The sequence below is a fragment of the Moschus berezovskii genome, chromosome 12 (genome assembly GCF_049115385.1).
Source record: "Moschus berezovskii isolate FMDL1 chromosome 12, NW_MosBer_1.0, whole genome shotgun sequence".
NCBI classification, from domain to species: Eukaryota; Metazoa; Chordata; class Mammalia; order Artiodactyla; family Moschidae; genus Moschus; species Moschus berezovskii.
Genome location: NC_142471.1, coordinates 28,126,762 through 28,153,049, shown reverse-complemented (window position 1 = coordinate 28,153,049; position 26,288 = coordinate 28,126,762). Strand labels below are relative to the sequence as shown.

At 52.4% G+C, this 26,288-nt stretch overlaps 1 protein-coding gene across 1 annotated transcript in view; it reads right to left on the bottom strand.

The window, feature by feature from the left end:
• SLC29A3 (solute carrier family 29 member 3) overlaps window positions 1-26,288 on the bottom strand; it is a 62,383-nt gene that overhangs the window by 30,315 nt on the left and 5,780 nt on the right. The window contains exons 2-3 of the mRNA XM_055425521.2: window positions 20,188-20,693; window positions 16,777-17,075 (exon numbers count right to left, since the gene is read on the bottom strand). Coding sequence (XP_055281496.2) covers window positions 16,777-17,075; window positions 20,188-20,693 — 805 coding nt within the window. The remainder of the gene's footprint in view (window positions 1-16,776; window positions 17,076-20,187; window positions 20,694-26,288) is intronic.

The window sequence follows — 26,288 nt, the reverse complement described above, 5'->3', positions numbered from 1 at the left end:
TAACCCAATGGACAGGGAGGCCCTGCAGAGCACCAGGTTATTGACATTTGAACAAAACTGTTTTCACGTGACCTGCACAGACCCCAGTCCATTTGCTCTTAATTTAGCCTATAAGAGCAGGTCAAAGCCAGGACTGTTCCCATTTTACAGATAAGAAGCTTGAGGCTAACAGAGGTGGATGAATTGCACAGAGGTGCACACTTGGGGAGTGAGGTGGCAGGATGCAGGGCAGGGGTGGGATGGGAGATCATTATCATCACTCCTCAAATCTAAGAGCCATGTAGCTGGGGCTGCCTGACTCACAGTTGCACCAACCCAAAGACCATCGCTGGGATTACAGCGTGTCACTGGCTGCCCCAGAGGGCAGAACTGGCAGTGCACATGACTTCCCAGCAGTGAGCAGGGCCCAGCCCGAGGATCAGAGATTTTATCAGGGTTTCATCTTCCCTCTACCCCAGCCAGTAGATTTTTCTCATCTGCTGGCTAACTATCTCTTTTCCTTAAACCCCACCACCCATTCCCTTGGGCATTTCCTCAGGTCTACGGATCTGAATAGCATCAAAAAGGAAAAAAAAAAAAAAGATTAAGAGAAAAGCCCTCACTTCTGTCAGACACAAAAATGGATGGACATGGTCTGCTGATAAGTTGGGAAGCACCGGGCAGTCTTCCAGCTTCTCTCCTGACTGTGCAAACCCCAGCAGAATGCCCCAGGACAGGTGGGGGTGGGGATAAAAAGCCAGACTGTGGACAGAGCCGATGAGCGGCCCCCAGGTGCCAGGGCAGTGTGGTGCCGCCCTGTGGTCAGGGTGCAGGGCATTGATCCACTTGTCATGGAAATGAGGAAACCTGTTTTTATCTGTGATGCTCTGGCCCAGCTTGTGAACACCAGGAACGGGGAGAGATGCTCTAAAAATACAATCGAAAACTCCACCCGAGCCAGCTGGCCAGATGTGAGGCCCATTTTACGATGGGAACGTTTCCTCTCTTCCACCATGCTGAGAGGCTCCGTGCTAAGCATCTCTTCTGGAAGAATTTAATTCTGAGCTCGGAGTCCAGGCAAAAAGGTTTCTTCGGGCAGGGAGGGCCCAAAATGAGCCTGTTTATCTCTGGCAGGCTCCGGGTAAGCCTCCTCTCCCCCGAAAGCCATTAGGGCACTTTGAAATAAGTGCAGCAAATTAGTCACGAGCGGGGGCCGACTAGTTTGGGCTGGCCACCTAGTGGCTTCCGAGAGGCAGCTTTGCGTGGCCCCCACCTCAATAGCACGGCAGAGGCAGCTGGGCTCCTGCGGGGCGAGAAAAAGCGATTCAAGCCTAGGGGTGGCAGCTTGAGGCAGCAAAGCATTACCTAGATCACAGGGGCATGAAATTAGCAGCAGTGAGCAGGCTGGAGCCAAGAATAGCTTGCCGTTGCAAACTTGCTGCCTCTGGACAGCGCAAAGCCGAGCTCTGTGTCCAGGATGTTGCTGGGAAGGCACCCCGACCCCGGCATTGGGCGGGGTTCTTTGGCAGGCCAAGAATGGAGCAGAGGGCCAGTATCCCCACGAAGATTCAGGTGGCATTTTGTCTGTGGGTTCTAAGGCCCCTGTTTGGGGCACTGGCCTTGGAAAGCTCAGAGGTTTGTGGTCCGAGGCCTGGATGAACAAGGAGGGCTGGCTGGGCAGGGCGGGAGTGGCAGTGCCTGTTTCTAAGGTCAGACAGGTGAGGGAAACAGAAGCCCAAATCTACCTACATGTGATGGGGTACCAGGGACCCAAGGGCACAACAAAGCTGGGGTCAAGACAGATGAGGTCCGGAAAGATGACCCAGCCACTCAGAAGAAAGAAGTCCCCATGAGACCTTTGCACGCTCTTCTCACATCAGCCCTGATGCTTGGCCTGAGCTGGCCTCAAGGCTGGCAACTCCCTGGGGTTACTATCACTCTTGCTCTTTTACAGCTTAGAAGGCCTTCCCAGACTGCGATCTTTTTTCACAGCTCCTTTGGAATTCCTGCCAGTGGATAATAAGCAAAGTTCCTGAGGTTTTCTGGAAGGAGGCTCTCTGCCCTTCCTCCCCTCTGCGTAAAGCTCTCTGAGGCAAGAAGGTGCCCCTCCTCCACCAGAGCCGGCTTCTGGGAGACTCCTCCACAAAGCCTCACCATTCTCATCTGCATTTTCTCTCTCCTGCACTGCTGCTCCCTCCTTCTTTTCTGCCTAATATGCCCACTCAAATCTCCTTTGGGCTAAGAAAAAAAAAAACACACCTCTTTGACTTCACTGTCCCCAGCTACCAGGCCACTCCTTCCTTTCACTCCAGGCTCCCTAAAAAAGCAGCCTCTGCCCTCACTCTGAACTCTTTATCACTCCTGGATGGCTCTACAGAAAGACTCCTTCGAAGGGTCCCCTTTGCAGTCCACCCACATCCAAGGCCTGTTCTCAATCCCTGGGCTCCTGACACACACGCTACCCCTATAATGGGCTGAAAAGTGTCCCCCCAAATTCAGAGCAACCCAGAACCTCAGGGTTTCCTTTGTGGCTCAGCTGGTAAAGAATCCACCTACAATGCGGGAGACCTGGGTTTGATCCCTGGGTTGAGAAGATCTCCTGGAGAAGGGAAAGGCTACCCACTCCAGTATTCTGGCCTGGAGAATTCCAAGGACTGTATAGTCCATGGGGCCAGTAAGACTGAGTGATTTTCACTTTCACAGAACCTCAGAGGTGACCTGATTTAGAAATAGGGTCTTATAGAAATATAATTAGTTAAGATGAGGTTATACTGGATAAGAGTGAGCCCTGAATCTAAGGACCAGTGTCCTTACAAGAAGGAGAGGGCACCTGGACAGACACACAGGGAGGGCGCCCAGGGAACCCAGAGGCCGAGACCAGAGTAGTGCTGCCATAGGCCAAGGAAGTTCAAGGCTGACTGGGAGTCCTGAAACCTGGAAAAGGCAAGATTCTTCCTATAGTCTTTGTCGGGGGAGGCATGTCAGGGAGAGGGACAGCATGGTCCTGCTGACCCCTTGATTTTGACTTCTAGCCTCTAGAACCCTGAGGATGAAACTCCTGCTGTTCCATGCCACCTGGGTTGTGAGGCAGCCACAGGAACAGGAACCCCCCAACTTGGACTCATGGGCCACCTCCCTGCCCCCCTTAGCAGCACAGTGTCCTGCTCTCTCTGCCACTGGAGGGGCCTTGTTAGTTTCCTCCCTCCTGCGCTACAGCCCTGCCTGGGAGTTCCCCGGCCTCGACAGCCCCACACATGCATCAGTTTCTGCCTCCAGAACACCTTCCACTGCCAGCCGGCCATCCTACCTGAGCCCAAGCTCCACCCTCCCCAACCAAAGACCCTCAAGGCAAGCCCCTCTCCAAGGCCCATGGTTCCTCCCTCCTTTTCTGTGTCTTCCTGTCAAAGTTTGCTTGGTTTCCCTTTCACTCTCACCCCCGCTCCATCATTTGCTGGTCCCCACATCCCCAACAGCTGACTGCGGCTCATGCTCACTCCACCAGATCCCAGCTCCACCCATGTCTTTGCTCAGCTCCTTCTGCCCACACCTCCTCGCCCCCAATCCAAGCCCATCTGTCCTGTGTTTGTCTGCCTCGCAGGGTCCAGCAGCTATGGACTCTTCCCCATGCAGTCTGGCCTCCCGGCCCCTCCCTGGACCTCCTCATGCACTGTCTCCTCCCTTTTGACCCTTTTTAAGCTCCAGTTTGGTTATATGATGGCACATGGGGGTGAAGAAGGTTAATGGGTGGTCTCATGTAGCAGGCTGAATAGGGGTGTTTATTTCAGATGGTGCTAGGGAGCTATGGAAGGCCTCTGAACAGCAAAACCATATGGTCAGTGCCAGGTCTAGAGGGTCACCTGGCAGGAGGTGGTGGAATGAACGGAGGGGCAAGAGCTGGTGGCAGGGGCTATGCCTGTATCCACTCACTCATTCACTCAAGAAATGTCAGTCTTTCACAGCCCACTCGTTCATGCAACAGGTAATGGCCGAGCACCTTCTATTTGCCCAGCATGTGCTAGAGGCTGGGGTACTCGAGTGAGGGAGAAAAAAAATATGAGTAAACAAGCTTTTTTTTAAAAGACAGCAAACTGTAACAAATGCAATGAAAAGAAAAACCAAGTAAGGGGATAAAACAGAGCTTAATGGGGGGACTTCTATTGGCGAGGGTAGTGAGATGGTAACATGTCAACAGACACCCGAGGATAAGCTCGTGAAAGGTGAGGGGATGAATGAGGTTGGTGTGTTCAAACAACTGAAAAACCAGGGTGACCCTGGAATCCAGGGAGTGAGGGAGAGAAGGTAGGGCCAAGCTGGCTGAGGCCAGAGTTTGGATGTGAGGTTCTGAACCCTTGAGAAATTTGGTACCAGCACCCACTCACCAAGCCCCCACCACGCAGAGATCTTTCAGGTGTTCTTCATGGATTTAATCCCTCAACATTGCAGACAAGGACACTGGGGCTCAGAGAGGTCAGGTGCTTGCCCAAAGTCACACAGCTCAGGATGGCAGGGGACACCCTGGGAGCCAGCGAGGCTGCAGCCGTGGAGGGAAGAACTGGAGGGATTAAGACGTTTCAGAGGTAGACTTGACAGGACTTGCTGAAAGGCTGACTGTGGGGGTAGGAGAACAGCGGAAGACAAAGGGTGACCCCTCAGCTTCAGGCTTGAGCAACTCGCCTGGGCAGGGAAGGCGTCTGCTCCAGTGTATTCCGTGCAAAGCTGACCCCCACGGTGAGAGTCCAGCCCCCTGAATGCGGGACCACGGCATCTAATCCTGCAAGGGTCTTCCTCCCGTGCCCTCTCCCCATCAGTCCAGCACAGACAGGCCCTCTACAAACGCTTATTCATCAACTCCTCACTCGGCTCGTCTTTCTGAGCCCAGTAGTGATTCAGAGGGAATTTAGTTCAAGTTCCTACTTTCATGGAACTGATGTTCTGGTCAAGGAGACAGTCCGCAAACGCATAAGCAAATAAACAGACAATATGTCAGGCAGTGGTAAGTGTTATCAAGAGAAATCCAGTCAGTTAGGCACCTCTATAACAGATCTCAGAACACGTGTAGGGGGAGAGCCACAGGGAGTGGCTGGTCCTGGGGTTGGCAAGAGATTGGCCTCGGGTCAAATCTGTCCAGCTTCCCTTTTTGGGGAAATACTGAAAAAGTCATGCTTGTTTGTTTATGGATTATCCACAGTGGCTTTCACTCTACAAGGGCAGAGCCAAATAGCTGCTACAGAGATCCCGTGGCCCAAAAAGCCTAAAACATTTACCACCTAGCCCGTTGCAAAAAAATTTTGCCAGCCTTAATCTAGTTTCTTGAGGAAACAGAGCCCTAAGTCACCCAGCAAATTCGACAAAGAGTCAGAAACAACCCAGCCCTCCTGCACCCCAGGTCCTCCCACCAGGCAGGGTGAGCAGGGTAAATGGCAACATCACTTCTGCCAAACTTCCCCTCTGCTCCCCACCGCCCTTCACCTTCGCCTGGTCCCTGACCAGGGGCGAGCAGGCCTCAGATCTTCATCCTTTATGTGCTGCCTACACACCCTCACTCTAAAATTCCTGCCTGGAAGATCCCATGGATGGAGGAGCCTGGCAGGCTACAGTCCATGGGGTGGCAAGAGTCGGGCATGACTTAGTGACTAATCCACCACCACCACCACACCCCCTCAGGCTAGGACCTTAGTTGGCAGGGAAATGGCTCAGAAACAGACAGAACAAAAGGTCAGAGAAACTGGAAGCCTGTAAGTCCATGCACAACCTCCACGGGGTGAGAGCTGATTCGGGGCTCAGCCCCTGATGTTGCTTGGCCAGCCTGTCCTTCCTCTTCTGTCGCCTGACCATGTGGCCAGGGCGAGGAGGAAGAGGCCTTCCAAGGAAACTCCCCTCCTGCCCTCAGCTCCCAGAGGGCTGATGTGCACTGGCCCCGAGGGCTGCCCGCTGAGGGCAGGGACCGGGCCCTGTGGTGTGCGTGTAAGGTGGAGGTGGTGTGGCGGTGCCCTAGACTCTCTCTGTAGAAGGAAACCCAGGAGAGCCACCAGGAGGAGGGAGTCCTGAGCAGACTAGGCTGCAATGCCTCACCCAACATGACCCCTCCTCCACAGGGAGGCTGTTTCTCTGAGGTCCATGTGGGCAGAAACCACAGGCTGCCACACACCTCGGATGTGTGTACACACATGTGCACACACGGACAGGACTCCCAAGAAGACCGCCCCCCCAGGTCCTTGCTGCCACCACACGCCCCTCCCAGATGATGGCCCTGTAACAAAGGCGCCCACAAAGACTACAGTCTGTTTCTGCTCTCCGGATCCTCAGGATGACCAGTCACATTAAGGAGACTCAAAGCCCTCAAATTTGTCAAGGAAATCGCCTCTAGATTCTAAGGATGAGAGAGGGAAGGAATAAAACCGAAGGCAGAGGGGAAGCGATCAACAGCTCGGGAGGGCCGGGGTGCAGGGTGTTGGTGTGGAGGCAGCCCTGAGCACACGGGGAGGAAATAGAGAAGTCGAGGCCGTCGAAGGCATGACTGACAGCGTCTTAGGCTGGGCTTTTTCTCTCCCTCTGCAGGACACAGCAAGAGCTAAACACAGAAGAAAAAGCCATCACAGTGTATTTATTGGGAATGGCATGCTAGCTAGGTCTGAAGTTAGAATCAGAGGGTGGACAAGAGAATGAAAAAAAATAACTCACTTTGGTTATAATTTTTAAAAATGGTTTAGAGCAGCCATCCACGTTTGCCCAGGCTGCTGGGCAGTGCCGGGGGAGGGACCTGCCCTCTGCCTGGCAACCACTCACCCATGCCCTGTGCAGGAAGCCTGGAGCCCCCTCCCATTCTGCCTGACCCCCAGACTGCCCCCACTGTCTCCTTTTCTAGGATGAAAGCTCAGGCAAAATCCCGCCTTAATATGCTTTCAAAGGGTGACGAAGGGTGTTTCACTCACTTGGCATCATTCTTCAGCGTTCTGCTATTAAAAAATAGACTCCCAAATGGAACTGGGGCATCTTTCCCATCCAGAGAGATGTGAGTTGCACTAGGAGTGGACCGCAGGAGAGCCGTGATCCATCTACATCCAGAAAGATACCAGCTTCTCAAGGAAGAGCATGTGGCACAAGGAGACCTGGATAACCCTTCCCCTGCCAGCTGGCTATGTCAGGAGCACCTGGCGATGGTGCCCTGGGCCGCCCGGGAGAGACAGCCTGCAGGGCGGCGCCGAGAAGCTGAGTGTCTGCCGAAGTGCCCCAGGAAGTCTAATGCAGCCTCAGGTGCGCCTGAGTTATAGTCCCTACCCTTGCCTTCACAGCCCTGTGGCATTGGCACATCACTTACCGCTTCACTTTCCTTCCCTCTGGGCAAAATGCATCCTTATGGCCCACTGTGAGGTCACAGGCAAACAGGTGAAGGGCTTTTCAAATAACAGGTTGCAACCCACTAACGGATATGAAATCCACTTAATAGGTCAGGACCAAAATTTTCTTTCATTTTCTCTTTGGCTGCCTTCTCTCCTGTTCCTGAGGATGAATCATCTGCGGGCTTGTCTGGGACCCCTCCACTGCGCTCTGAGTCCAGGCCTTGTCTGCTTGCGGACCTCACCCAGCTCTGCTTCATCGTCTTCCTCAGCACACATGGTCCCCTCTCCACTGGGCCACTCACACAAGCACACAAATTGCCTGCCATTTTCCCTGTATTAAAAACAAAACAAACCCAGAGAAATCCATACCCTCTTGACCACACATCCCTCTGTAACTCCTGCTCCAAACCTCCAGAAGGAGGAAGTTTCAGAGTAGAACACCTAGAAGTATTTCCCAGGTGTGCGGTCTCCCCACTTTCCCCCATCCTCTCCGTCACAGCCTCAGTTCCAGCTGCTGCCACCCCCCTACACGCTGCTTGATGCCCCAAGGCCATCATGGGCTTGTACCAAAGGTTAAATCCCAAAGCAAACTCTCCATCTTCAGCCTGGGTGGCTTATAAGCCATTGATAAGATCAGCACTAATGATCACTTGCTCCTCTTTGAAAACTACAATCAGAGATTTTTTTTTTAAGTGTAGATGCTGTTTCATGAAACGCTGTTTCCATCACAGACACCTAGGTTCTGCCAGGTGAAATGTGCAATGGGGTCAAAAACAGTCTGAAAACATCTGGAAATGAGGCAGGAGGTAGATGGGCCCTCCCCCTCCCGCCCAGGGTAAAGGGATAGGGGATTCATTCCCTGAGGACTGAAACTCCAAGACGGGGCAGGACAATTAAGGGAGGAGGCTGGGCCCTACCCAGACCACATATTTCTTATTCTTGAAGTCAGGGTACCTTCCTGACCACACAGGCACAGAAAGGCTCCTCAGAGGTCTAAAGGGGAGTGATACCTACTGATGCGAAGCTACCTACAAACTTTTCGATAGAATCTATCTTGGCTAAGAGATGCTTGCACACACATGTGATGATCCTGAGATATACCAAATATGGACTGAAAGTGAAAGTGAAGTCGCTCAGTCGTGTCCGACTCTCTGTGACCCCATGGACAGTAGCCTGCACCAGGCTCCTCCGTCCGTGGGATTCTCTAGGCAAGAGTACTGGAGTGGGTTGCATTTCCTTCTCCAGGGAATCTTCTCGACCCAGGGATCGAACCCAGGTCTCCTGCATTGTAGACAGATGCTTTACCACCTGAGCCACCAGGGAAGCCCAAATATGGACTGTGAAGCAGGCAAATCAAAATGATTGGCCAAAGGAAAGCCAGAAGAAATGCCCCATGAACGTGACTCAAACTGCCAACAGCGTGCGACTCTGGGGCTGTCTCTCGCTCTCTGAGTCTGCCCATGTGCCGATCCACATGGACTGTGTGCTCTTTCTTCCCCTAATAAACACTTCACTTCCTTCACTACTTTCCAACTTTGTGGAAATTCTTTTCTGCAAAGCGGAAGGGCCCAGGTCCTTGTCACTGACCACTGGTCTAGTGGCTAGGATCTGGTGGTTTCACCGCCATGACCCGGCCTCAATCTCTATCTGGGAACCCAAGCCCTGCTTTAAGCCACTGTAGGCTGAGGCAACCCGAAGTCAAAAAGGCAGCTTTGCAGCACAGGAAATAAGGTCATGGACAACGCAGGTTCAGATGGCCTGGCTTGAGTAACAACTGTCGCTGACTTTGTGCTTGGGAACAAACACTTGTATTTTTCAAGGCTTGGTTTCCTTCTCTGTAAAATGGGCATAATAATACCCTGAGGGCTATAAGGACCAAGAGAGATAAAGAAAACCTCTGGCACACAGTAGGCTGTTTAATAAATCTCATGGAATTAATAAACAAACCAGGGCTCTTAGTGCAGTGGCTGGCACAGGGCAAGGGTTGGGGAAGGTGGTGAACATTATAGGATTCGGCCCAGTCCGCACACTGCAGATGCCTCACAGGAGACGCTCAGTAAATATCAGACTTCCCTCCCAGCAACAGCCTGAGCACTCTGTACATACTGCAGGTGGGTCTGTGTGCAAAAGACCCAGAAGCCACAGAGCCTGACCCCAAGCCACACAGTGAGGGAGGGCACTACCAAAACTGGAGCTGAATAAAGCTGTCACCCTCCTGGGCTCCTCCCAACTCCCCTGCAGTCCCAGGGGACAGACAGACCCAGCTTCCGCCCAGGTACTGAGCATTTACAAAATAAATTACCTATGGCTCTGAAACTCCAGGGGCAGGTCACGGTCCACGGGCTGGTCCTCAGAGACGGCGGCACAGGACAGAGGAGACCAGGGCCGCCTCCACTTCCCTGTCCTCCATTCCCATGGCTTCACTTGCTCTTGCCCGTGTCAGCCCAGGTGCTAGGACATCCACCTGGGGACCCAGTCGGCCCTACTGCTCCTCTTCCAGGAGGCTGCCAAATGAGGAGCAGGAGGAGGGCGGCTCTGGAGCCCGCCCAGCTCGCACTAAGCACGTGACCAGAGGAAGGGTTGAAGTCTCTTCCCCAGGCTGTCAGGCCCTGGGGGAACGGCAGAGGCACGCTGAGGAATTAATCAAGCCTGAAGTATTTAGGTCAAAGGAATACCAGAATCCCATTCAGTGAAACTGAGTGGGACCCTGTAGGGCTTCTGGGTACGGGAGCCTTTTTCTTGTAGGGAACAGACTCCAGCCTCCAAAGGGCAGATTTGAACACCTGCTAATCTGGGAAGGTATACAGAGATAAGGGAAGGGCAGCCAAGAAATAATACTGCAGCCTTGGGGCTGGGTTCTGGTTCCACCTCATGGGATACACAATATCTCTGAGATCTTTACAGAATCAAAACCCTCAACAAATGGAATCAGCCTTCTTCACTGCAGAGAAGACGACCTGAGGCCAGATTAAAGGAGTGCAGGCCCTGCACACACACACTACTCTCATCAGCAACCCCACCCTTGAACTACTGCTATAAAACTCCTCACCAAATCCGCCCATGTAGGGACACACAGTTTTTTGGGGCAGGAGCCTGCTGTGTCTCCCTTTGCCTGGCAAAGCAATAAAGCTATTCTTCTCTACTTCACCCAAAACTCTGTCTCCAAGATTTGATTCAGCACTGGTGCATAGAAGCTGAGCTTTCAGCACCACCATTTCTTTTGGAAGGGTCCCAGCAAGGACCCCACTCTCTCTGAAGAAGCCCAGGCCAAGGAAAGCCATTCTTTGGACTTCTAGCAGGGAGCCTACTTTCATCCTCCCCTCCACTGCCAGCTCTGACAACCTGCACTGTAGGAAGTCCTTCCAGAGGGCTCACTTACGTCTCTCATGAGGTAGCCTAAACCTGTTTGATGGATGCTCTGGTAGAGGCTGATCCTTACCCCCACCTGGTAATCCTTCTCTTAGATCACGTGGCTGCACACTGAGCCTCACCCAGAGAGCTTTACAATACTTGTGTCCAGGCCCCTCCTTCAACGTTGCCAGAATCGGGTGGGCGGGGCAGGTGGGTAAGTTTCACAGCTTTCTGGGTGATTCTAGTGCGCAGCCAGAACCAAGGACACTGGGGTGATGGAGGGTCCAAGTATGCTGCTTGCCTGCACAGGCTCTTGCTGGTCTCCAGACTGGTCCACAGCCCAGTCTGTCACTTGGGAGTCAGTGACCTTGGGTCACTAGCTCCAAATCTGTGAGCCTCAGCTTCTCCATCTGAAAACTGGGCACAGCACCTAACTCACCAGGTCATCCTGCAGACGAAATATTAGTAAGATGGTGGGCTTCCCTGGTGGCTCAGAGGTTAAAGCATCTGCCTCCAATGCGGGAGACCCGGGTTCGATCCCTGGATCGGGAAGATCCCCTGAGGAAGGAAACGGTAACCCACTCCAGTATTCTTGCCTGGAGAATCCCATGGACGGAAAAGCCTGGTAGCTACAGTCCACGGGGTCGCAGAGTCGGACACGACTGAGCGACAGAACAGAACGGAACGGGTCCACTGGTGGCGGGCACAGGCTGTGTGGTGGGGATTCTGTAAAACCAACAGGTCATAACCAAGGCATCTGATAATCTGTCCTTCTCTAAACTAGTTCATCCTGGTTGCTTTGAACCCTCCTCCTTGGACTGGGATGTCTGCCTTTAGTTTTAAGAATAGCTCCCCAGGCATGCTATCCTGCTCCTTTGGGTGGGGCTGAGGGGTTGGGTGAGGACAAAGCTACCATAAATGAGAAGATGCTCAGGATCCCCACCTGCTAAATCAGATCAACCTGGGTCCCTTCCCTAGGCAGGAACCCCACTCATGTCTCTGCCCACCACCTGAAACATCAGAACTCCTTTGGTGGTGACCACTGTGACCCCCAGACCTTCTGCTCCCTTGCAAAGCCCTCTTTTGGATTGGGGTCATGAGGCTTTCCTCTCCAGTCATATAATAACTAATGCAACAAATATTTATCACATGCAACTCTTTGGTGGGAACACAGGGACATACAGTAAGAGACCTGTATTCACTACCCCTGAAGAGCGAACGGTGTGTGAAAAGGGTGCTGTCACCAGGGATGACAACAGTTCCCACCTCACAGGGTGCAGTGGGGTTAAATGAGTTAATGCAAAGTGCTGAGAGCATGGCTCCTCAGAATAAGTGGTCAAGACCCAGAGCTGTGGGGTGAGTGCCTGATGGGGAAGAGCACTGGACTCTGGGGACCCAGATGAGGAGCCCATAGCTCAGATGGCTGGCAGCAGGGGAGGTTCCCAAGAGTAAGAGAGGCACCTGCCTCCTGCCCCACTCCTTGGGACTGGGCCACTGGGGCCCCCTCTGGTCAGCGGATGGATGGGACAGCTATAGATTGCCAGGCCTGGGTTCTGGCCCTGCTGACACCAACTCAGACTGTGGGTCCCACCCACGACCTGGCCACGTCCACAGCCCCCTCAGAAAGGAGCCCTGGGCCGGCCAAGGCGCATGGAAGAATGTGTGGGGAGGGGCCATGGAAGCCTCATGACAGGGAATGACCAGGAGAAAACGTCACCGCTGTCCTCTCTGGGTCAGAAAGGGGGTGTGTGGCCGACGGACAGTCCCTGGCCAAGCAGCAGTCCTACAGGCTTTCAGGAAAGGCCGAGGGGAGGGCAAGGAGGCCCCACAGGATCAGGGATGGTTTAAAAACCCCAGAGCCAAGGTAGGACTGGGGCCGGGGAGGAGGAAGTCGGGGGTTGGGGAGGGATCAGCTGACGCCTTGGAACCTGGGTCCAGAATCCAGGAGTAGAGCTAAGGCCCCTAGGCTTCCCGGGTAGAAAGGAAACCAGACCAGGGTCAGGCTCTCCACGGGAAGAAAGATAGGGTGTGGCCAAATCCGGGTGTGGGTTGGCCCCTGTCTCCATAGCAGTCCCCTTTGCACCACCCTCTGAACATCACAAATGTTGCAGTCATCTATCCTCCTAAGTTCTCCATAAAATTGTTCATAACCCTTCTAGCTGTCTGATTAGGGGCAGGCTATCGAACCTCTTTGAGCCTTTAGCTTTTTTCTCTGGAAGAAAAAAAAAAGCAGGGTTAACAAGAGACACTGTGCTTAACACCCTTGCCAGCATGGTGGGCCTATAGTCGGGCTCAGAATACGGCAGTCGTAATGGTTCCCCCTGCATCAGATTTTCCTGTCAACTCTTCCTTGTTTACACTCTAATTTTTTTTGGCTCTGGGCCCACAGTCTTGTGGTGAGTTTATTCAAAGTTCTTATTCCAGAGAATGGAGACAAGGTGAGCAGAAAGCTTTCTAAACCATCCCAAGGCTGCTCCAGGAAGAAGGAAATGAGCCTGAGAAGGGAGGTGACCTTGAAAGTACATAATTTGGGCGGTGGGGGCGGGGGGGGGGTACGGGGAGGCAGTCTGTGCAAAATTCCTATAGAGTCAAACTTCCCACCCAAAGGTATCCATCCCTGGGAAATACACAAAGGAAAGGACAGAAAACACAACAGCCAGACCCACAGCTAATTGAGTTGCAGGTGGCGGCTGGAGACAGACCTGTCTGACTCTTCCAGCTCCCTCCCCCAGAGTAGCCCTTAGGTGACAGCACAGACCAACCACTTCTCACAGAGAAATCAGGAAGAGAGGGGGAAAAGAACTGGGGAGGTGAGTAGCAGAAATGAGGAATTAGGCAAAGAAAAATGGTCCACAAAATGCAGAAACACCCCAGCATGCTTGCTTCCCAAACCCAGCCCATGAATCGAGGGGTGACAGGTCTCTCATCTCTGATGCCAAGAGCCAGGAGCTCCGGGCAGCCGCAGGTACTACATCTGCACCTGCCAGCACTTGGAAAGAGGCAATAAAGCATAGTAGCAGGGCCTGGAATGCTAAGTGCCTGCAGCTGGGAAAGGATTGCTTTGCAGCCAGAGCGGCACACGGCACACGGCCACCAGGCAAGGGCAGGCTCCCGGAGACTGGACTGCACGTCCTCCCCACCCTGGGCAGCCTGCTCTTGGGGCAGCAAGCAGAGGAGGAGGCAGGACAGGTGCACCTGGAACCAGCCCTGGGGGCTGCCCGAGGCCGGGTGCAGGCCCAGACAGACGGGGATCTTCTGGATGAAGCCCAAGTGGGCTGGTTGATTTACCAAGGCTGGCAGAAAGCTGGGATGCTTGAGTCACTGGTAAATAAAAGTGGATCATAAAGCACCCTGGCTAAGCCAGCCGTCTGGAAATACACCAGGGCCACATGCAGCTCAGAGTGTGGGCCCCACTGCACGAATGATAATAACAATAATAATGTTTATACGGCACTCACAGCAGTGGTACCAGACTCTGTTCTAAGTGCTGTGTATGCATGTTAATTTACTTAATCCTCGTAACAATCCACTCCAGTACTCTTGCCTAGAAAATCCCATGGATGGAGGAGCCTGGTGGGCTGCAGTCCATGGGATCGGTATGAGTCGGACATGACTGAGCGACTTCACTTTCACACACTGGAGAAGGAAATGGCAACCCACTCCAGTGTTCTTGCCTGGAGAATCCCAGGGACGGGGAGCCTGGTGGGCTGACCTCTATGGGGTCACACAGAGTCGGACACGACTGAAGTGACTTAGCAGCAGCAGCGTAACAATCCTAAGAAGCTGGTGGAGGTATAATCCTCCTGTTACATACTGCAAGATGAGCACCAAGAGACCAGGGAGCTAAGAACAAAGGTAGGGTTTGAACCCACACAGTCTGTTTCTAGAAGCCCTGCCCAAGCTCTACCGTGCCTGCCAGTCACCAGGGTGGCATGTTAGCAACTCCTGACTCAGCCAGTCCGGGGGCTTGAGACTGCATCACTAACATGCTCCCAGTGAAGCCTGGTTCCAAGACCACACCTTGAGTAGGATGCTCTAAATTACTACATTACATTCCCATGACAGCCCTTCCTCCAGCAGCGAAATGAGTTTATACTGGCTGCTCTGGTCCCTAGAGGCATCTATGAATTCCTTAGTTAACAGAGAGAGGCACTTGCAGGGTGTCAGAATCTAGGGGCTGCGGCTGGAGGAGGAGACGTGAAGTCTTAAAATTCCCATGTCCACTTCATTTCTGCCTGATTCAATCAGAATGTCAGGGGAGGAGCCCAGATTGGAATTTTTGAAAAAGCTCCCTGGGTGATTCCGACCATGTAACTATGGAAGAGCCCTTCCAGTCAGACATGAGGGAAGACTCAGTTAATATGTCAGACTCATCGAAAGTTCCACAGGGTTAGGTCAGGGATCTCAAAGGTACTTTCAGAAGAGGGTTGGTGAGCCAACTCCTAGGCCAGTTGAGGGGTATGGCTGGGTCAGCCCTAGAGGCGACAGGTGGCAGCGGGCAACCCACAGTCTGGCTTGTCTTCAGAGACACCTTGCTTCCCCCATCCATGAGCTTTCAAGAGAGAACAGACACTGCCCTGGATTAGTTGTGGAAACTGAAGCTCTTTCAACTATACTTCAATAAAATAAATTTTAAAAAGAATTCTCAAATGCTCTATTTCCCAAGTAAGGTTACTGACAATTTTTATACTAAACCAAAGTATAATAAAACATTAATTTATGAGAAAAGGAAAAAAAAACCCTATCCTTGACGGCTCCTCTGAGTAATTTTCCATCCACTGACCTCTCACTCTGCTCCCTGGCTACAAATCCCCTCTTGTCCTTGCAGTAGGTGAGCCCAATCTCTCTCCCTTACTGCAACAGTCTTGAGTAGAGGCTTCCTTGCTGCTTTAACAAGTGGCAAAATTATTTTTTCTTTAACACTCTCCCTGCTTGAGGGAAAAGTCACCCCACAAAGTGAGCAGCCCTGAGTGGCAAGGGTAGAGCTGATGCCACTGCCAACCAAACTGAGACTCTTCACCTTGACATTCAAGTCCCGAGCAATGACTTCACGGCCGAGGCAATAAAATCAAGCCTTATTTGTCTCTTACGTGCGTGGGTGCCCCACATTCAGGAAAACCAGATGGTTCACTGTTCCCCATCGACATCTGAACTTTCCTCCCATCCTTCCACAGCTCAGACTTTGCCTTCCACCTGGAATGTCTCCTCCCCATTCTTCTAAGTTGCAGAGATCTCTCCCTTTATGACAAGACTACTTATCCCCAGTCTTCGATTCCCCCTGTCTTCCACAACTACACAAACTCTCATCTGAGCTGGGTACATGGTTCTCTGGGATAATGACTGTGCTTAAAGACTCTATTTCCCAGCCTCCTTTGAGGTGCATGTGGTCGCATGACTGCGTTACGGCCAATGCAATACAGAAGAGCAGAATTCCCAGTGTGCTTAATTCCCAGTGTGTCTGTCTGTGTTCTTATGCCTCTCCTCCTCTTCCTATGTGATGTAATGGCAAGAACTCCTACAGTCATCTTGGACTATGAAGTGACCTTGAACATGGAAGCTACACATGGTGGAGCCGCTAGGTTCCTGACAACGTGGATTATCATGCCAGCATTGGGCTGGCCCCTCCAGACTTGCACATGAGAGAAAAATGACCTTCCTTCCATCTTGTGGTAGCCACTGCTTTTCTGGAATTTTCTGCAACTCATAGCTGAACTTGATTCTATTAGAGTCACCCTTTCAAACCCATGAAGGCACAGACTCTGGATTTGGGAGTTAATTATTATATCACACTACACAGACTCATCATTTGCATCTCCTTCCCAAGTTAAACACTAAGCAATGTGAAGGCTGGGACTGTGTCTTATCCAATTCCATATTATCCTGCCATGTGAAGCAAAAGGCCTCATACATAACACAGAGCATGTCTTAGGGCTGAAATGAATTCCGTCTACGTACTACACTCCACACAGACTCCGAACTTGCATCCATTCTCGCAACATGCGACAAGCCTTCCTGGAAGAGTGCACCCAAGTGAACTCACCCTTTGTCCTTTCCAGGAAGCTTGTTCCCCACTGCCCCCCAATCCCCCGGGAGAAGCTCGCCTTACCAGGATGTCCGAGCCCTTAGGCTCCTCCCCGGTGGCTGGGCTGGAGCAGTTGCTGAGTTTGAATATCCAGTACTCCTGGGCCGTGACAAAGAAGTTCCATGGCAGCAGGCCGCCGATGCCCAAGCTGAAGAAGATGATGTAGGTACCATTGTAGCGGTCCTTGGGCCTCTGCAGGCTGGGTGGCGGGCAGTCCAGCAGCTTCTCAAGCAGTGCTTCTTGGTCAGCTCGGAGGGAGCTGCTTGCAGTTCTGTAGGTGGAATTGGAGGTATGACGAAAGTCATCCTCTGAGATGATGGCCACTGTTGGAGCAGAGAGACAGCGCAGGTGATCAGAAGCTGAGGCCAGGTACAGCTAGAGACTCACCCATCTTACAGAGCTGATTCTGCCACTACCTGGGGATCTGTGGAGTCACCGAAGTGTGATTAGAGAGCTTCAGGTTTAATTATTAGGGGCAAAGATAAGATGTGAGAATTGTAAGTGACCTCAGGATCCCAAACTATACAGAGGCCACATGGTAGCAGACAGGTTGGTTGGGAGTAAGCCAGTGCGGCATAGTAGGGCCTGTAGCAGTCAGTCCAGAAGGGCAAACCTGGTCTCAAGGCATTCAAATTTCTAAGCAGCCATAACAAAAAGAATTAGGCCCCTTGATGAGCCAAGAATGCTCTCTAAACTCTTTTCAACTTTATGGGAGAAAATTAAGGAGGAGGAAAGTGTGTAGAATATGGTACTATCTGTACATAAGAAGCACCGATGGGGTAGGCGGGGAGAGGAAGATACACACACATGTAACTATACCCTCTGGAAGGATACACAAGAAATTTCAAACAGTGGTTGCCTCTGAGGAGCGAGGCTGGGGACTTCACTGAATGTTCTTTTGTGCCTCTTGAATTTTGAACTTTGTGAGTATATTATCTATTCAAAAATAAAAATCATAAATAAAAATAAAGGCATTCAAATAACATAAAAACAAAATAAACCTCATAGTGTCTAGAGCTGCCCCCAGAAGCTGGTTTGAAACATCTAATAGTCCACTCCTTCACTTCACTGTGGGAAAACTGAGGTCCAAAAAACAGGTCACAGACCAGGCAAATGGCCAAGCCTGGGTTTTCAGCTCCTGCCTGGGACCCCACCTCTGTTCATCACATCCCACCACGAGACAGCAACTCCCCATCTGCAGTAGCAGCTAAAACAAACTAAAGATTCTGGGTTGCCAGTAACAATTGTGTACACAGCCTTGGGCAAGTCACCAAGTTCTGAGCCTCACTTTCCCCATCTGCAAACCCGGGGAAGCCTTTTTACAATGGTTATTGCAAATTGCAACTGGCTGGCAATGCTGATAAATGTCAGCATCTTCCCTGCCATCCTGGGCTTGTCAGCTGGCTGGCTGGCTGTGGAGTTTGGCTGCAAGGTAGCATGCCTACTTCTATGCTCTATATAGCACCTAGGCTGTGGCAGCAGCTTGATAAATGGGAAATATTTCCATAAAACTGAGGATGGGACACTCCGTAGTCCCTTCTGCAATAAATAAATCAGTGCATCTAGGCTCACATAGGAGGCTGAGCCTTAACTCAGCATTAAGCCAGACCAGGAGAAATGCGAACACTCTGTCACAGAGGTATAGGGCCTTATCTGGTATTTCAGGAGAGCCTCACAGTATTTCTCAGAATTAGGCAGGACAGGAATTATCACTTCCTCTTTATCAGATGCAAAGAATGAGGACGTAAAGTTACTTGATTCGTCCCACATTCAAACAGTGAGAATTCCCAATAGTTAAACCCAGCACAGGGGCATGTCTAGGTCTGTACCTGGCACTTGAGGCTGACAACAGCCCAATATGGTAGGTGCTACTCTAAGACCCATTTCACAGGTGAAGAGGCTCAGAGAGGTTGAGTAATTTGCCCAAAGTCACGCAGCTAACAAATGGCTAACAAAAGTGAGGTTACTCAGCCAATCAGTCAGGGCCATGTGAACTTCTTGGCCTCCCTGGGAGGAAGGTGATTGGCAATGTGCATCCTTGTCTACTGGCTCCAAGTACAGACCTTCTGGAAGAATTCCTGGTCAGTGAGCTGTGAACAGAGGCAAAGGCAGCACTGCAGGGCACCCTTATCAATATCTGCTGAATGAATGGATTCTGAACAGCCAGAATATGTACCCCTACTGGAGCAGCATGTACCCTGCAGCAGGCAGGCAGGAGGTGGCCGGAAGCCCAGAGCATCTGTGTCAGCAAGTCTATTTTATACTCCCCTGGTTGAGCAGAGCCTTTTCCCAGCTTTGATTCACAGGGAGCTCAGCACTAACAAACTAACCAGACAGTGTGGCCGTGCATGCACATGTGTGCACACACACATACAGTTTCTATATTAGTGTTTAAAAATGTAAAAAATTATGACCCACGTAGGACAACAGACAATGGGCAAGTGGTTCTTTCCAGACGCTCCAACTCCAGGGGTAGGTGCTGGGCTAAAGTTCAGTCGCTCAGGCCACACTCAGCTGGAGTCCATTCTCAGCTCCAGGGGCCTATTTGTTCAGGACCATTCGGCCTTGACTAAGCTTCTGAAAGAGCCAGGAATTTTCTCTCACTCAGGTCACAGGCTGGGGCAGTGGAGTGAGCAAAGCCTTATTACTCTTTATGAAAGCTAGCTGCCGGCTTTGGATTAAAAGAGAAGAAAGGCAAGAAGAGTCCCGGCATCCCCAGGGCCGGGCTGGTGATGCCCTGGGGTGTGTTCCTCAGGCACCTGAGGGAATCGACAGGGCTCAGCCCTGCTCCTGTTCTGGTGGACCTGGGGCAAGGGGTAGACCCTGCTCAACGCAGAAGAAACTCGTGGGGCCTGGGGCCACTGCAGACCATCTTCCAGGTCTGGGCGCTGGTTCCCAGGAAGTTCTGGACTGGCTCTTAAGTCAATCTCGCCTTTGTGCCTCGATTTCCTCACCTGTGAAATGGGGGCAAGGGACTGGTGAAGCTACCCTATGGGGAAGCACAGTGGGAAACACAGGGCGCCACCCAGAGACCACGGCAGAATTTGCCTTGGGGTCGGGGACACCCGCAGACTCAGGCGCCCCAATTTGGGCTCTCAGCCACCTTCTGGATACTTTGGGCTAACTTGTCCATACCCAGCCCCCCCACATCCAAACGGTGAGTTCCGATCTCAGGAAATTCATGAGGGGCGGGAAGAGAAGCTGAAGGAGAACGTAGACCCAAGAGGAGGAAAGTGAGAGGCGAGAGCAAGGGAGGGAGAGAATGGACGCAGCGAGAGGCGGCGAGCCGGGCCGGGGGCCGGGCCGGGTCCTGAGGCTCCGGCGGAGCACCCCCAGGAGGGCCGCGGGGTTGGGGAGGGGGAGGCCGCCCGCAGCAGGGGCCCGGGGGGCGACCCGGAGCCTGAAGGGCTGGGCGGGGGCCGGGCCCGCACTTACTGTCGCCGCCGCTCGCCGCTGCCGCCGCCGCCACTCGGGGCTCGGCCGCCCTGAGGCCCCGCCCCGCCGGCGCTTCCGGGCGGGCAGGCGGGCTCGTCTGTCGGCTCCGCGCGCAGTGACGCGGGCTGTGGGCACGCGCCCGTTCCGCGGGTTCAGGGAGCGCGGCGCCGGCCGCCGGGTGCACCGCCCGGGCCAGCGCGCAGTGAGTCGGCGCCCGGTGCCGCCGCCGCCGCCGCTTCCCCGCCGAGGAGCCCGACCACCGCGTCCCCAGCGCCCGGAAGAGCTCTCCACCCGGCCCCGGCAGCTGCGGAGTCTCACCTGCGCCTCCCTGACCCCCTACTGTTGCCCGCACCCGCGGGGACCCTTCCAGAGCTGAGGCAGAGGCGTAGCTAGTCCTCAGGACCACTCCGACCCCATCGGGCCCTCCCACCGGCCGCCAGAACTTCCTGTCTAAATTACCGCCCGAGGCAGTCACCGTCTCTCGGCTTTGACCTGACGTCCCCGCTCTATTGTCACAGGCCCGGAGGGGCCGGAGTTGCCCTGTGCCCCTCTCACGGACCCGAGAAAGCTGTGCTTGTGGGAAGCCCAGACGGAAGTGTGATGTGACGCTAGGTCTGTCTGGTTCTAAAACTGTTGAGAGTCCCCTGACCCCACAGGGGTGGGTCAGCGCTGGGTGCTCTCAGGGCCACGGGGAGGTGGCAAGCCTCGTTTCATGGTGAGGCTCGCAGAACACTGTGCGTCCTTCATTAAGTAGACCTACCATGTGCCAGGCCCTGCAGTGGGGCCTGTGGTGTGTTAGGATCAGAAATATATTTCATCTGGTTCCTGTTTCCTGATAGACTGTTTCTAAAACCCATAGAATTTCCTGAGTGATGGGGGTGATAGGAGGGTTTTTTATTATTCGAACCCATTTAAGCCACACCTGAATTTATGCTAATGAGGTGGGCTTGGTGGACCCCAGATAGCTTCTGGTTGAGGGCTGGTGGAATCCACCCTGGGGCTTAGAAGGTTGGAACTTTTCAGCTCCATGCCCTGCCTCCAGGGAGGGGAGAGGAGCTGGTGATGACCTAACCACCCATGACCAATGAGTTAATTAACCATGTTTACATAATGAACCTCCATAAAAACCCTAAATGATGGGGTTCAAAGAGCTTCTGGGTTGGCAAACACATCCACCTTCACGGAGGGTGGCACACCCCAACTCCATGAGGACAGAAACTTGGGACCTGGTACGTTGTTCATTTTGTACCCTTTATATAAAATAAACCAGTGATAGTAAGTTTTTTCCTGAATTCTGTAGGCCATCCTAGCAAATTATTGAAACTGGAGGGATTGTGTGGGAACCCCTGATTTTGTCACCAAGTTGGACAAAAGTTTGGGCACCCTGGGTACTCTGTACCTATGACTGGAGTCTGAAGTTGAAGTAGGGGCAGCCTTGTGGGACCCTTCAACGTGTAGGATCTGTGGCTCCAGATAGTGTCAGAATTGAATTGTTGGGTCCCGAGCTGGTGTCCAGAGAGATGGAGAATTTGCTGGAGTATACATGTGAAAAAGAAACCCACTGCATCTGCTGTCAGAAGTGTTGAGAGAATAAAAACAGTGTGAAGACCCAAAGGTGGAAAGGGCTGGGGTCTTGCTTTGGAGGAGGCTTGCACTCTCCCTGGGGGACAGGCCAGAAGGGGTGGAGGACATGAGAAGCCCTGCAACCTACAGCCGGCTTGAGAACAGACTGATTCCTACCAGGGAGGGGATGGGAACACATGGGCAGGCCACGGTGATTGGTCTGGCCGGATGTGGACTGACTGTGGAGGCCCCTTTTGATAGGTGGTGCTAGAGGTAAAGAACCTGCCTGCCAATGCAGGAGACTAGGGTTCGATCCCTGGGTTGGGAAGATCCTCTGGAGGAGGGCACGGCAACTCATTCCAGTATTGTCTAGAGAATTTCACGGACAGAGGAGCCTGGTGGACTACAGTCCATAGGGTCACAAAGAGTCGGACATGACTGAAGTGATTTAGCAGTCATGCATGGGAATGGAAGCCACACTTTCCTGCCTGAGGACCATCTACTCTGTGTCCGGGGTGGAGATGAGTTGAGGCATTTCAACTGGGTGGAGTTGATGCCTGTTTGCCGGCAGAGAATGTCAGGGAAATATTTGTAAATGGTACAGTGCTGCACAGCTACTGGGCATCACCATTGTTCTGAAATGCACATGAAGAAGAAAGAAGTGGGGAGAGAAAGGAGGAAGAGAGTGAGAATAAGAAGGAGAAGGAGGGAGCAAGGGGAGAGAAGGGAGAGAGAGGAAGGAAGAACAGATGAAAATTCAAAGCATCCCAGGCGCTCTTCACTGGGTTGATATTTTGTAATTCTCAGAGTAAAGCATCCTGCCACAGCTAAGCTTGGAAATACTCTGAAAGTTCTGACAACTGAACAGAAGCTATCTCAGTATTACAAACGGACTTGCTCCTGGCCCCGGGGGGCTGTGATGGCAGGACAAGGACTGGCTGGGGAGGCCTCCTGGTGTGGTGGACGAACTGGAGCCATATGAACCTGGGCTTAGGCTTAGATGCTGTCTAGGTATCCCTATGAAGTCAAGCCTGGTTTCCCTACTCATATCAGCCCAAGCTAATAGCCTTCTATGAGGCCTGGGGCGGGGGATTGGGGGGTTCAAAGGTAATATTGATAGCTCTCAAGGATGCTCTGGCTGCCTTCCCCCACCCCCAACAACCATCTCCTTTGAGGCTGGTACTCTAGTTAGCTTCTTTTACATATGAGGACCAACTCCAATATTCTTGGGCTTCCCTTGTGGCTCAGCTGGTAAAAGAATCCGCCTGCAATGCAGTAGACCTGGGTTCGATCCCTGGGTTGGGATTCGATCCCTGGGTTGGGAAGATCCCCTGGATAAGGAAAAGGCTACCCACTCCAGTAATCTGGCCTGGAGAATTCCATGGACTTACAGTCCATGGGGTTGAAAAGAGTCAGACACGACTGAGCGACTTTCACGTATGAGGAACCTGGGGTGCTGAGAGAGACCTTTTCAGAGACACACAGCTGATAAACCACACAGCCAAGATTCAAATCGTCGCCTTTCTGCCTCCTGAGCTCAGTCAGGGGTTCCATCCAAGGTGGTTGGGAGTGGGGGCGGGGGAGGCTCTTATAAACTCCTCATAGCTCCAAAGCCTGCAAACCTGTGGGCAATTATGCAATAAGAGCCTGCATAGAAGGCGGGCCACCTTTGGAGGCAGACGTCTCATGGGGCTGATGCTGCCATCTTGTGGCCCTTCCCTGTCACTGCTGTTCTCACGAGCTGGGCTGCCTCAGTGCATTTCCTGCTTTCTAGGATTTCCTGAGCCCCCAAGCAGGGCATGTGGCTCCTGGTAGATAAAGAATTATTCATAACTGCTGACCTGTAACTCTCTCTGCCCACATCACTAGTTCAAGTCCTAACCATCTCTCTGACTCGAACCACCTCTCCTTTGCTTTGCCTTACTGCTCCCACTAAGGAACATTCTGGACCTGCTGGAGACTCCAGCCCTGGCCCGTCTGTCTTCCCTCCACGCATTGGGCATCTTCCTTCCTCTTGGAGCCAGCTTAGATTTCATGGCTCATCATCTCAGTAACATCTTGACAATGCTCTCAATTCTCACACCCCCCGACTCCCAGTGGCACTCCCTATGCCCAAGTGGATGAGCCTTTCTGCAGAAAGTCCCCAGCAGGCCAGTGGCTCCACTCTGAATTCAAGTTACCAACCTGGGCTGGGCATCCAGGATTCTGGTAGTCCCATGGCAGTCCTAGCTCCTGCTCTCCATAGAAACGGCATTTTCCATCTCCATTCATCTCAAACATCTAAACACGTCCCACCCTGAGGTGGCCTTGCCTCCTGCCTCCTGCCTCCTACCTGGCAGAGAAAACAGAAACCATCAGGGAGGAACTTCCTCATTTCTCAGCACCAAATATGACCCTATCTGCTCCTGTTTTTCTCCTTCCAGTTACAACAGGAAAGTTCTCCTCTCTGTTCTAGGTCTGCCCACTTTGGCCCCAGATCCTAAACCCTCCCCTCCCACCAGCTCAGGAGCCTTTCTGGATCCATCAACCCTTCTTTTTCTTACACCTTTAGTCTAACACTCAATGCATTCTTTCCACTGCTTCTTTTGTTTCCTTGTTTGACGTTTACTGATGGAAGTATAACAATGACCACACAATGGATGTATTTATGTCATCAACACCTGGATCAAGAAATGGAACATTAGTAAGTGACACAGGCTGGAACCTGGGACCCTTTGCTGCAGTGCTTGCACCTGGACAATGGTCTTCTTGTATCCTCGAGCAACAGAATACCAAGAAACTACAAGGGGCTAAAAAGGTAATTGAATGCAAGCACAATTGGGGCAGATTAAGAGCAACAAGATACAAAAAGGCCAAAACCCAGCGGCCACTTCTGAGGTGCCTGGAGCAAAGCAGGGTTCTGTGCATGATCCCTGCACACAGCAGCTCCGAGGGGCTGGGCAGAACACCTAAGCCACCCTTTGGGCCCCACCTACTGATATACCCCTGCCCTCATCCCATTGAAGGAACCAGCCTGCCCTCCATGGAGAATGAGCAAGGGTGCCTGTTACTTGTTCTTGCTCTTTCATGCTCGCACGAGTCCCAGTAAAGCCTCACGGGAATTCCTCACCTGGTCTCATCAATTGCTATTGTTTAAATAGTCTGGCTTCCCTGGTAACTTAGCTGGTAAAGAATCTGCCTGCAATGCAGGAGACCCCAGTTCGATTCCGGCATTGGAAAGATCCCCTGGAGAAGGGATAGGCTACCCACTCCATTATTCTTGGGCTTCCCTTGTGGCTCAGCTGGTAAAGAATCTGCCTGCAATGTGGGAGAGACCTGGGTTCAACCCCTGGGTTGGGAAGATCCCCTGGAAGAGGGCATGGCAACCCACTCCAGTATTCTTGCTTGGAGAATTCCCATGACAGAGGAGCCTGGCGGGCTGCAGTCCATGGGATCACAAAGAGTGGGATACAACTGAGCGACTAAGCACAGCACACAGCACAAAGAGTCCAAAGGTCTCAAAGAGTCGACACAGCTTAGCGACTAAACACCACCACCAACAAAGTCTAAGAACCCAGGTCAGTAACACTGGCACCCCAGAAGCTCCTGTGTTCCAGTTACTATGGCTGCAAAATGAATGACCCCAAAATGGAGTGTATAAAACAACCGTTTATTATATTACACATTCTGTGGGTCAGGACTTTGGTTTAAGTAATTGGCTAAAGGTCACTTGGAAAGCAGATGATGGAGTCTGGGTTCAAACCTAGGGCAGGCAGACCCCTGAACTTATCCCCTTAAAGCCATAGCTGAGATGGGGCTATGGGTAAAATTAACTTCTATTTCCTGAGCCTCTTCAGTGCCATGCCTCGTGCTTGGCACCTCCCAGTTGTTGGTGGCTTTTATGCCTCCCACACCCTTGATGCGGGCACCACTGTCACTCCCTTGTGGGAGTCAAAGTAGCAGAGGCAGGTGAGCAGGAACCTAGGGAGCACAAAACTACAAGGGGACGCTGAGCCACATCACGTGAGGACCGGGGAGCATTTGATTGGGGGAGAAACGGCTCCACGGTGGACCATGAAAGCTGTTTTCAAATGTTTGAGAAGTTTTTAGGGACTAGAAGACTTTAGACTTATTCTGGTTGGTTCCTCAGGGTAAAATCAGCCCCTTACAGTGAAAGTAAGCCAGCACTCAAATGCCAGCAATTATTACTGTTAGTAAGTGATGAGTTCCCCAACTCTGAAAGTAGTCAAGTAGAGACTGGTCAAGCCCATGTGTAGGCCATTGTGAAGGGAATGCTGGCATCGGGTGAGGGTAGATTAGTGAATGGTCAAGAACCCCAACTCTGCCATCCTAGATGTCTGTGAAATGGATCCCAATACACCCCTGCAGTCCGCAGGGACTGCCTCTGCCCAGTGTAACCCCCTTGGGTAGTCACAGTATTTACTGGTGTGAGTGCAGGGCATCTGTGCCTGAGTTCCTGGTCATAGGGGCATTGCTGGGACCTGAGGGCTGGCAGCTTAGCCCTGCCCTGGGTCTCATCAGGCAGAGGAGAGGCTCCT